General features: G+C 43.0%; 1 protein-coding gene across 1 annotated transcript in view; it reads left to right on the top strand.

The window, feature by feature from the left end:
* Window positions 1-2,708: 2,708 nt before the first annotated feature.
* Window positions 2,709-12,801, top strand: part of UBE2U (ubiquitin conjugating enzyme E2 U) — a 51,693-nt gene continuing 41,600 nt past the window's right edge. Inside the window, exons 1-6 of the mRNA XM_054981734.1 lie at window positions 2,709-2,872; window positions 2,970-3,120; window positions 5,695-5,776; window positions 6,930-7,022; window positions 9,908-10,005; window positions 12,370-12,496. Of these exons, the coding sequence (XP_054837709.1) occupies window positions 3,055-3,120; window positions 5,695-5,776; window positions 6,930-7,022; window positions 9,908-10,005; window positions 12,370-12,496 (466 nt within the window). The 5' untranslated portion in view covers window positions 2,709-2,872; window positions 2,970-3,054. The remainder of the gene's footprint in view (window positions 2,873-2,969; window positions 3,121-5,694; window positions 5,777-6,929; window positions 7,023-9,907; window positions 10,006-12,369; window positions 12,497-12,801) is intronic.

Genomic DNA, 12,801 nt, shown 5'->3' with positions numbered 1-12,801 from the left:
AGGTGTGTCTGCAATGAGGGAAAGGGCGTCCTGGCTTAAGAGCAATCACCTCCAAGGCAGTGCTGCATCCTGCTAGGACTCAAGGTCACTATGCCGCTGTTTGAGTGCCTGAAGCCTCGCACTCTGTCTCCTTCCCTGAACAACAAGACGCTGCCGCACCATACGCTGCCTCTCAGGTTCAGGGGAGCTTGGTGGGAATGTTGCCCTGGTCTCAGCTGCTGGCGCAGGTAAGGGAACAGCTTCTGTCTCTGATTCTGCCCTGGATTCCTCAGCCTGGCTGACTCTGGAGGAGCTTGGAACACTCTCTCCCCCGTCATCCTCCATGAGGTCTTCATCCTCTGAGGAATCAGAGCCCATGACAGCTGCCTGGTCGGCCTGGGCCAGGGTGGGTCCTGGGCCTGCGAGGGCTCCCGCTTTAGCCTCAGAATTGGTGTGCCGGTGTCTGAGCTGGCTTGGCTCCTCTGCACCGGTCTCCACCCAGCAAGCTGCCCCTTCAGCGTCAGGGGCAGACTTTGCTTCTCCTCCTCCCTGGCCTGGGTCTGGAGCCCTTCTTAAATAGCCACCCCCCTTAGGGCCAGCTCCACCCCCTTTCCCACGAGCCCACCCTGAAGGCCATCCCCATCACCTGGGCCAGGTGTGGCCACACCCACTTGCCCCACCCACCCCTGGGCAGTTGGTCGCCCCTCCTTCATTCCTCCCCCTTTGCCCCTCTACGGCCCTTCCCCCACCTGATGGGCAGGTGGGCCCGCCTCCCCCTGGCAGGGCTGGGCAGGGGCGTCTCTGGTCGTTGTGGGGGGCGGGCCACCCCGGGCCACCCCGCCCCCACCTCTCCGGCTGGCACCTCGGTGTGCAGGGCCTGCTGGGCTGCTTGGCACCTGCGCCGGCGTCCTACCGCATCTCGGCACCTCCTGCGGCTCCCGCCGGCCTCCTCTCCAGCCCCCGCTCTCTGGCCAGGGGCTGCGTCGTTGGTGGGGCCGGGCGCCGGGTTGCCAGGGTGGCTCTTGCACGGCCACGCTGTCGAGCCTCCCTGCTCCTGCGGTCTGCTCGGTGGCCTTGGCGGCGGCATTGACAAGCCCCGGCTGCGTTGCCAGGTACACAGCCGGGCCTTCAAGCGCTGCGCTGGACCCCGCTCATCCCTCAGCGTCTGGAGCTCCATCGGGGTAAGTGCCGCCCAGCTGGGGCTTTGGGTTGATGGGTGGGAGAGCTGGCCAGTCCGAGGGTCGCCGGGGGCCGCCCCTCGGACACATTTGTAGAAACATATATCCTATCTTTAAGTGGCTCCTAGCCACTCCATACCATGAAAAGTTTCAACTGCCCATTTCCTCTATGAAAGGGACAAGACATTTTTCTCTAGTACTATTGGCAACCATAGCTTCAGGTCACTTTGTCTTTAATGCTTCCCACATTTTTTGTGATACTAGCATTTCTTTAGTGCCCGTTCCAGCCTGTTTTGTGCTGTTCTGGAAGTATTTTTGCAGGGGTAGGGTTAATAAAACATAGTTCAGTGTTTTCATTTCTAAAATATTGTTTTCCAATTTCTTTAATACTTCCCACTGTTTTCTGTGGCACTGGAATTTATTTATTGCCTGTCCCATGGTGTTCTGGGAGCATTTTGGCAGAGAAAGGGTTAATGAAAGCCACTTTTTCATGTACAGATTGTTCTCTTGTGTCTTTACTCTTTCCCACTGTTACTTGTGGTACAAGCATTTCTTTAGTGCCTGTTCCATGGTGTTACAGGAGCATTTTGGCAGGGAAAGGGTTAACAAAAGCATGCAATTTCGGTGTTTTCATTTCTAAAATCTAGTATTTATTTAGTGCCTGTTCTGGCCTGCTCCTTGGTGTTCTGGAAGCCTTTTGGATCTGCTCCCTGAGAGGCAAAAATCTAGGATTTTAACCACTATCAAATTCCTAAGATACAGAAAATAAGAAACCAGTTCAATTGGCTTAGACTGGAGTAACTCTGCACTGCAAGTCTCTGGAAGGAGGTGAGAGAGGGACTAGGTCATGATGAGCTCTAAAATCTGCAGTTGCAGAGGCAAAGGAGCAGATTGGTTTAGGGCCTGTTAGGACATCACATTTTGGGGGCTTTGTATTAAGACCAGTTTGCAGACTTCCCTACCTCCGTTCTAATAAGTCAGTGATACTGAGGGAAAGAATTAAGGAACTGTAGGTTTCCAGAGTAAGAAGAGCGTCTGATTTTGAGGATCCATCAAGGACTGGAAGGACTTAGTTGTGAAACAGAATTTGTAGGACTATGCTATATAAATACAGATTGCTAAAAGCAATATTTGATAAAATTGTTAAAAGCTTTTCCAAGGTTCTTTATACGACTGAGGCTTTAGATAGTAGCAATATTAAATTGTTCAACTGTACAATTATATACTAGAAAAGCGAAGTGAGTTTTTGCTCCGTATGGATTCTCAAGCCATGGAACCAGTACATCTTTATAGCATAAATTTATCTGTAATCGCTCTTACTGAAGTCTTCCAGCGTTTTACAAGCCAGGTCGTTGGTAAGCTGATCTGAGCAGAAACAGGGAGCCGCTGCTTAAAACGCTAATTGAAACATCGCTTCTGATTCGAGACGAGCAAAAGAAACAAACAAAGGCACATGCTGATTGGTTGAGAGGGAGAAGCCTACTATACCCTCGTTACAAGGGAGAGCTGCTGTTGCTAGGTAGCGTTCTTTATACGGAGTCTGGCCTAGTTGTCGGTCCGCTTTACCACGAGCTCTTTTCTGTAATTGTCCCGTGCAGGATATCATTGCAGTCAGACCTCTGTGGGCTCCTTTCTTATCTTCGTGACTGCGTGAAACGATAGCGAGTTTAACTTACCTTGTTTCAGATCCTTTGCGTCAGCATTACATCGACGAGGTAACATCCCATTTACCACTACTTGCAAATCCGCCCCAAAATCAGTTCCGTTCACCAATTTAAAGAAATGAGCTTTTCTAAGTTTTTATTCCTGCAGCTTGAACAGATTCTGCTTCCTCCGCTGGAAAATCGCTATATTTACGCTGTGACACTGCAACGCCGAGGAGACTCCAACATTTACGATGTATTCAAGAGCTTACTTATTGCTGGAAAGAGAATTTGATGAATATAAAAACGCCAGCAACTTTGTGAGTACAGGCTAATCCCACGTCTCTAAAGGCCTGCTCTATATTCACAAGGATGATAGAAGATAGTAAGGAACAAAGCAGCAACGTCTGCTGTTCTACTGCTCTGTAAATACTGAGAATCGGAATTATGTGCAAGGGGAAGTTACAAGAACTTGCAGAGGGTATCTAATTTCCTCCTCCCCACTCTTTCTTCTTTCGGTTTCCTGAAGGGCCCCATAACCTCTCCCCTTGTCCTGCCTTCTTCTCACCTTCCCACCCACCAGCTGCCTCCCCTGCCTTGCGTTGGTCTTGTCTGGGCTCAGTCCTGTGTCACAGGGCTGGCCTGGCGCAGGTAGTGGTGGGGGCATCCGCCCACTTGGAGGCATCCCAGTGCTCTTAATGGCCAGTCTGCTCCTCCTTGTGAGGTCACTTAGGCTAAGAACGTCTAACTGGCCCAAAGTCACCCAGTGCGTTTCCACTTTCTCTGGCACAGTGGGGATTCAAGACCCTATTCTGAACTAGTACCACTACCTTGCACTGCTGTTGAAGAGTAGTTAGCAGCCAGGCTTGGATAAGTCATGTAAGTCAGTTGGCATCAAATTGCCTGGTGGTTGCTGTCAGGTGGTCCACTCCTTCAAAGGCCCAAATCATTCCAAAAAGGGCCCTACCCCTTCTCCCTGCCTTTTATTGAAGAAACCAAACCTGGAATGCTGATCAAACTGTTGTGGCTGGTTAGCATCAGCCGCTGAAGGTATCTTTCTTATAGGGTTGCCAGGTTTGCTTACTCTGCCAGCAGGAGGGGGAGACCAGGCATTCACCTTCAGTAAGTCTTCAGTGCTTCCAGCGTCAAACGATGACATCAGTTCTGGGAGTGACATCATTGTGAGGTCATGGGAGAACTCCCAGGCTTTGCTCCAGGCCAATTTTTAAATAATCAGCCCATTTGGGGTCCAAATCACCCTGGTGTGAAGCACAGGAGTAATCCTGCAGTCTGCACGATGACATCACTCCTGGAAGTGATGTCACACCATGCCAGAACCGTGCCCCAGGAGGCCCATTCCCACAGCTTTTCCCCCCACTGGCCAGGTGAGTGGTGGCAGGGGGTGGAAACTGGAAGTGGGGGATCCCCCCACTCACACTGAGGGACCAGACAACCTAGTTTCTTAAAGCTGCAGGTGGTCCTCTTATTGTTTTGGAGTTTTTAGAATTCCCACCATTTTTTTTTTAAGATTTCAGATTTTTATGCAAAACCTGGTTTTTTTCTGGTTTGTAGAACGTTATGTCTTGCTGTTCATAGCTCCATGCTCTGGATTTAAATATCCTCAGATATGGCAGGGTTGAGAATTAAACATACTGATTTTATATAGCTATGGTTGACAGGTTACTGTGAACTTCATTCAGCCAGTAGATTGTGGATAGAGATGTTGCAAATAAAACATATGAGAGAGGGAGATGATATTACCTTATAAAATGGAAGGTTGGCAATTAATTATGTACTGATCATGTTTCTAAATCATGAAGAGTGCGGTTGGCTCTGTTTTTGTCTTTTTATGAAAAAGTACCAGTTTTCCTCACATAACCTGACGCTAACTGGGAGCTCAAAGCTCTTCTTATAGAGCTTAGAAAAGTATAAGAGGAAGCTCCCTGACAAGAAGATGCCATGGAGGGCAAGCTCATTTGCTTATAAGAACTGTATGATAGATATATTTAACAAGTACAATCTTTTCCAGCATGACAATGGAATAATAGGAAAAGCTTCACCTGTTGATGTTTTGTCGTTACAGTTAATAGCACAGGAGCCCCTTCCCATTGGCAACCCCGAGTAAAAAAGCCCCGGGTGCGCCACTGAAGGCTAGGTCATACAGGGTCTTTGCAGCAATGCCCGATCAGGAGCTTCCATCCTTCATATGGACAAGATAATGAAAGAATTGCTGTCTAACTACAGGGCTATAAGTTGCCCTGTAGTTAGACAGCAATTCTTTCATTATCCTGTAGAAAAGAGCAAGAGTCCAGTAGCACCTATAAGACCAACAAAATTTGTGATAGGGTATGAGCTTTCGTGAGACACAGCTCACTTCTTCAGATATCTGAAGAAGTGAGCTGTGATTCACAAAAGCTCATACCCTATCACAAATTTTGTTGGTCCTATAGGTGCTACTAGTCTCTTGCTCTTTTCTACTGCTGCAGACTAACACGGCTACCCATCTTTATTTTCATTATCCTGTTGTTTGCAATGCTTTCTCCATAGGTAGGATTAACCATATGTTCAGTTGATGGAAATATATATACTACCCAGTTTTCCTTCAGAGTAAAGTAGGCTTGATGATAGTTGGTGGGAGAATTTATGAAGACTTGCATTTGTTTATTTTTTAAAATCTTTCCGTGTAAGGAATGAGCTTAGTGGGCGCTCTCTCTTTTCTGGTCACTCTTAAAATATTGTAAAACTACAGAAGAAGACAGACTATTAAATGAAATGAATTCATAAACTGTCACATATAAATGGAATACAGACATACTCTTTGTAAAAATGTACTTATTATCTTAAAGGAAAAGTAAGTTAGTGAAGCCAAAAGTATTTTCCTTTCCTTTCCTTAGGGTATTTCTGTTACACCTATAGGAGATAACTTGATGGAATGGGTTGCTGAGATCCAAGGACTGAAGGATTCTCTATGGGAAGGTAAGCTGTATTGTTTCCTAAGAATGTTACAGTAAAATGAGATGTTGTAGTACAAAATATTATCACATTGCACTATATATGATTCCTAAGAAACTCCCCAGAATTTGAGATCTGCTGTTGTTCAAAAAATTTAAAGACTTTTTTTGTCTATTCAAGATTTTGATTACATAGTTATATCTAACCTTGATTGTTTCTGGGTCCAGCTTCTGCTTCGTGTGCTTTGTCAAGGTTGATGATTATGTTTTTTAATTATTTTAATCATTTTAATTGTACTGATGTTTTTAACATACTCTGCAATTCAGTTTGAAAATCTACCAATACAAATAATAACTGAATTAATTTACCTTTTCAATAGAGTTGCCCTCTCAAATACTCCAAATTTTAAAAAGACATTTTGAAACTATCAAAAACTGGTGCATATCTATTTTTCCATTAGTATTTCTATTAATACTAAATAAGGAAACCTAGAAAACAGGTGGCAAGTTTACTTTGCAAATTATTTTAAAAGGCAGTATTACCAGTGCTGAATTGTTTTTGTGCAAAAATGAAATGTTGAAAAATATTTTAATTAAAAAATCCATAACATCTGCAGATAAGCACCTTTGTTCACTCTTTATTTAAAGAATAGACTGGAACACGAGTTTAATTTAATTCCATTTCTCTATTCACTAATTCAGAGTGCCTGCTATTAACAAAACAAAACAAGGTTGAAGAATAAATTGGTTTGCTGCCTCACAACCCAGATAGATACCAGATACATATATTTAAATCTCCTACTCTACTGGGTGAAAAGGCAATCCATGGTTCCTTCCACTTGTTTCCAGTCTGGTCTCATTACTCATGCCCTTGCCTGTTGTGTGGCACATCTGGAGTCCTGCTTGCCTTTGCAGAGAGGGAAGGGCAACAAAAAGACTAAGGAGAGTGAGAGGAATAGTGACTGCCATTGCTTCAGGAAATGTAAAGGCCTGCATCCAGTGTCTGGTGATTAGCAACCCTAGATATGATTTCTAAAAGATTAATAATGGAAGACAGATTACTATCCACACTTACTTGGAAGAAAGCCATATTGAATTCAGTGGGAAATACTTCTAAGTGAACTGCCTAGGTTGGGCTGTATCTGTATGTGTAATAGAATCCTGTTTATCTGTATCAGGAGCTGAACTCCAACTAGCAATGAAGTATACTGAAAATTACAACAAAGTACCTCCAAGCATCCATTTCGTCACTATTCCTTTCCATCCAAATGGTAAGGACATTGACAAAGGTTTTCCTTTGATAGTGATCAATCAGGAGCATAGTCTGGCAGTCTCCTTGACCTAATTCTGTATCTAGAAGTTCAGACAGTACTTGGACCTTAGAGTACATTTTATCAGCCATTTCTTAAAAACAGTTATATATAGTGCTCCATTTTAGCCTCATAACAAACCTATGCGCCAGTTTGGTGTAGTGGTTAAGAGCGGTAGGACTCTAATATGGAAAACGGGGTTTGATTCCCCACACCTCATTTTGAAGCCATCTGGCTGACTTCAGGTCAGTCACAGCTCTTTCAGAGCTCTCTCAGCCCCACCCATCTCACAGGGTGATTATTGTGAGAATAATAATAACACACTTTGTAAACCGCTCTTAATGTGGCATTAAGTTATTCTGAAAGGCAGCATATAAATAGAATGTTGTTATTATTATTATGTTGTTATTATCAAAAGAGAATGATTTGCTTCCTGGATGACATTCAAATACAGCGGTAGCAGCTGAACCAATCCTGGCTGTAGTATCTGTTAACTGTGTCTTTGTAACTTCTGGAATCACTTATTGCAATGTTCTTACTGATTCTGCTGTGCCTTCTGTGGTAGATGGTCAGGAGCCTAGACTGGGTTTCTTCATTAACCAGCTTTGTTCCTAGATGGTTGTCCTAGAAAAAAGTTTGAACACTTCATATGATACAGAAAGAAGTGATCAGTAAAATTAGTCCTAAAGTATTGAACAGACTACCTAAATTTCAAGGTACTGAATACTCATAAAGCCCTACATGGCTTTGGACTTGCATGTCAAACAGACCACTTTCCCTCACATGCACTACCCCAGAATTAAGTACTTAGAAAACCATACTTCAAGTTCTTTCTTTAGATGTAGTTTAGCAAAGTGTCCAGGAAGAAATTTCTCCCATCATGTGAGTTCAGATTTCAAATGGAGTATTATGCTCACACATTAAGCATATCTGCCTAGTTTCGTAGTGAACTCTCAGTACTCAGTAGAGATATCATTTCATAGTGTGTTTTATGTATTTTCTGTCCCTTTTTAAGTGGACACTGTGGTTGATTTTTTAATTTGAACTTAGAATGGTGTCCTGAATGTGGAAAGGGTGTTATTTGGCCTTTTTGTTGGTTTTAAATTATGATGCTTGTAATTATGATCTGTAAGCTGCCTTAAGCCAAGAGGCAAGGTGGGGTATAAATATTTAAATAAATAAAATGGGAACACCAGATTTCCTTGTGATATTTTAATCTTGAAGGGATATATTGCATTGCAGTTTATTTTGCTTTCTCTTTTCATCTTTTGGAGAGCTGCCGTAGCATAGTAGTTAACTGGTTGGGCTGTGAGTTAGCACTCTACTGGTTTGAATCCCTCTAATGCCGTGAGCTCAGCAAGTGGCCTTGAGTAAGCCACTTAGCCCCAGCTTCCCATCTGCGTTGTGGGGATAATAATAATACTATGTTCACCGCTCTGAGTGGGCACTAATCTCTAGAAGAGCAGTATATATAAGTACACTGTTATTGCTGTTTTTGAAAATGGGTGTGGGAGTCGAGCAGGTGTTTGAACTGTATTCAAACAGGGAATTAAGTTCAGCATATATTGTGTGTATTTTTACTGCAATATTTCCATTTTAAAACACATGAAAGATTCCATGGGCCATGTGGTTTGTTTCTTGATCCTTTGAGATGGAGTTTGAACATTCACTCAGCGTTCTGATGTCTTGATGATAGTACAACTTCAATATATTTAATTCTCAGCATGGCCAAATATGTGTCTGCTTAAATCTGGAGACTGGGGCCACAACCAGACAAGATAGCTCTTTCTACAAACCTAAAAAATGGTCCAGTTTTGCAGAAAAATCTGAAATCTAAAATAATAATAATATATTAGGGGGTTTAAAAGCCCCAAAATAATAGAAGCAGCACTGCTAGCTTTAAGAAACAAATGCCCCAAATGACTGTTGTTAGGCAACCACAATAGCATTGTCAGCCTTCAAGCCTTGATTTCTGTCACTAAAAGATGGTGGAGAGGGACAGGGCACTTTCTAGGGCTGTTTAGATCTTTGAGGGAGGAATCATTGGTGCCAGGCCGAGAAGCCAGGCCCAGTGACTTGCTCCACACAGTTGACTGCTTACTACTGTTCAGTTGGGCACCACAATTTCAGAAGGATATAGACAAGCTGGAACATGTCCAGAGGAAGGCAACAGAGATGGTGAGGGTCTGGAGACCAAGTCCTATGAGGAAAGGTTATAGGAGCTCAGAATGTTTAGCCTGGAGAGGAGATGACTGAGAGGTGATATGATAACTATCTTCAAGTACTTGAAGGGCTGTCATATAGAGGCTAGTGCGGAGTTGTTTTCCGCTGCCCCAGAACGTTGGACCAGAACCAATGGGTTGAAATTAAATCAAAAGAGTTTTTGGCTAAACATTAGGAAGAACTTCCTAACAGTTAGAGCAGTCCCTCATTGGAACAGGCTTCCTTGGGAGGTGGTGGGCTCTTCTTCTTTGGAAGTTTTTAAGCAGAGTCTATCTGAGCATTTGGTGTGGGGAAATCTCATGGAGTTACAAGATAAGCCCTGGCTGTCATATTTCCTATGGGAATCTGGTTGTTTCATCATGAGATGTCATTATAATGCACTTAAATCCTGTGATTCCACAGCATGAACCATTTTACCTATACCTTTGGATTCATCCATATAAATGTTTAAATAAATAGGATATAACTGCTTAAATACATAGGATGGTGTCATCTTTGACATAATAGTATACTTTTATTGTTCTCCAATATCACTATAGAAAACCTGTAAATCTTTGCTGGAGGACACTCATGTAAAATCTGAATCCTCTGGTTAATGTGAATGCTTTTGTTCTCCACTGTAGTGGACCCATCATCAGGGAGACCTTGTGTAGATTTTCTAGATGATCCTACCAAGTGGAACATGAAGTTAACAATGAGTAGTATCTTGCTTACTATCCAGGTAAAGAAAGAACTGTACAAATAACTGACTTTTTAAATTAACAGTTGTGTATGTGCAGGCCAAATCCAGATAGCTGTGCTAATCCAGTGGAACGTTAATCTTTTCTTCTTTGATCAGAACCCTGCTCACTGAATTCCATATCACAAATTGCTTTTGAAACTCTTCTCCATTTTGAAAGATTTTTTTCCTTGTGACATGGGAGTCTTGAGCAAAATAGGCATAAAGTTCTCTTGAGTTCAGAGAACAAGTTACCAAGTTTTTGGATCCTTATCATAGTATTAGTTTCAAACTTAAACATTTGAGGAAGGAATTCATGTATTGGTTTTGGTGAACCCCATAATAATTTGGATTCAGTGATTTGTCAGCATAAGGCACTCATGGTCACAGATCTTCCCCACTTTTCCCTCCCCTCCAGTAGCCATTTCTGACCCTGGGAAAGTTGATACCCAGAATTGTGGGACCCACATGGAGTAACAAACATGTAGGTCATTAGGATGCAGTGAGAGGGACAAGGGACCTTTCTGATTGAAGAGCCTGGGGGAAGCTAACTCCTCTGCTAACTGCAGCCAACTGACCCATATAGCTATTATTCAACACAAGTCTCACAACTCTGGTATTTAACATTCCCAGAATTACAAATATTGCTGGTGGGGCAGAGAAAGCAGAGATCCTCCATCCTTGTCCAAGGAGATCAATTTTGTAGTCAATTTTTCAGTCAGAAAATGAAATCAAAATCAAAGGAAATCTATTTGATGTGTAGGAGAAGAAGCGGTCCACTGTTGTATATAAGCTTATAGCATACTAACAATTATGTACAAACTTCATTCTCTTAGGCTTTTTAAAACAAAAGTATGAAATTTAAAGCCTTGTTTTCTTCCTGTGCTTTTCATGCTTGGCATTAACTTGTTCTGGTATTATTTTGAGAAAAAGAAAAGTAAAATACAAGCAGAAAGATTCTGCTTTAATTTTTGTTAATCCTCATTCTTTGATAGCAATGATCCTGCCAATTGGTTGTTGTGGGTTTTCTGGGCTGTATTGCCGTGGTCTTGGCATTGTAGTTCCTGACGTTTCGCCAGCAGCTATGGCTGGCATCTTCAGAGGTGTAGCACCTGGTGGTACACCTCTGAAGATGCCAGCCACAGCTGCTGGCGAAACGTCAGGAACTACAATGCCAAGACCACGGCAATACAGCCCGGAAAACCCACAACAACCATCATTCTCCGGCCGTGAAAGCCTTCGACAATACATCCTGCCAATTATTTGCTTTCTGCAATTTTGATGCGAAATAAAATGTACATAAGTCCAGGTAGTCCAATCTTGTCAGATCTCAGAAGCTAACCAGGGTTGACCCTGGTCAGTATTTGAATGGGAGACAGGTCATTTTTCTTGAGGTAACCCTTCATGTGGATCAGAGGGGGAATGAGCAGCTGAACAACCCATTGGCAATCCTGTTCACACGGCTGACATAGTTCTGCAAGGAACAGACTAAGTAGCATATTCCACATAACTGGTTTTCCATCATAACTTAGTTGTCCTGTGGAAATTAATGCCTGCTTTTCCATGTTACAGTTGAAGTTTGCACACCATCCACTGGATAAGTCCAGATAGAAAGCTATGGAATCATTCCTATTTTCGGTATGCAGAATGCAGAGACTTCTGCTATGCTGAATGCATAGTTATATCCAGGGCTGCAGCATTGTAACCCAGGGCCCTTGCTCTTCCATTGGGACAACATCCCAAACCCCATGCACATGTGCCATGCATGTGAAATTCAAGAGTTATGGACCTGCAGCATTTGTTACCTGAAGGAAGAACAGAGAAGTCTTAATGCATAACTACACAATATACCTGACACGTATTGAGTCACTGGTGTGCAATCAAACTCACAGTCAGACGTAAATCAGGGAAACTCACCCAAAGAAGGTCTCATTTGCTTGGAGCTGCAAGGGAGCGCAGTGAGGGGGAAGAAGGAGGGGGAAGAAGGAGCTTCCGGCTTCCCACCAATTCCACTTTTGCCAGTGGAAAGGGCAGCAGCAGGGAGCTTTTCACATGTGAAGCCAGATAAAAGAGGAGAAAAGCCAAACTGGGCATTACTTCTTTCACAAGTTTGCTATGGGACTTGGAGATGCAATGAGACTGCAAGTCCCTATGGCGAACTTTTGAAAGAAGTAACATCTAGTTCACTTCTGTGTTGCTGAGGCGTAGGCTGATCCTGCACCTTTCTTCTTTGCATACAGAGTAAAGGATTTTGCATCCAATGTCTCCCTGCCTTTCCCATTTGAATTGTGTTTGTAACCTACTTTACATCTGTAATACTAGTTGATGATTGAAAATGTTTGAAAACTGGGTTGTATGTTTACACAGGTAATGCTGTCTAATCCAGTTCTAGATAATGCAGTAAATTTGGAGGCAGCTAAAATGATGAAGAATGATATTTCCCTCTATAGAAAAAGAGTCATACAGTGTGTTACCACTAGCCAGCGCCTAGAAGGTAATAATCCTCCATGCTTTCTGCTATTTGTCATAAATATATTCTTTTAAGCACCACAGGGAGTTTTAGAAGGAACCTCTTAAATTGCTTTTTTAAAAGACCACTATTTTATGCACAGCAGTAAATTTTAATTAGTGTGATTGGCAATGTAACTTGAGCATAGGCTCTCTAGGCAGATCTGTGATCTCACAAAGCGCATTTGCCAGGCAATTTTCAGAGGTGATACAGAGGTCATGAGCTGGAAAATGAGGGCAAGAGTAACAGTGATATTAGAAAATACCCCATCTTTCTTCCCAGTAGGGATC

This window comes from Eublepharis macularius, chromosome 5 (genome assembly GCF_028583425.1).
Source record: "Eublepharis macularius isolate TG4126 chromosome 5, MPM_Emac_v1.0, whole genome shotgun sequence".
Classification (NCBI taxonomy): Eukaryota; Metazoa; Chordata; class Lepidosauria; order Squamata; family Eublepharidae; genus Eublepharis; species Eublepharis macularius.
This window is presented reverse-complemented; position numbering and strand designations above follow the sequence as displayed.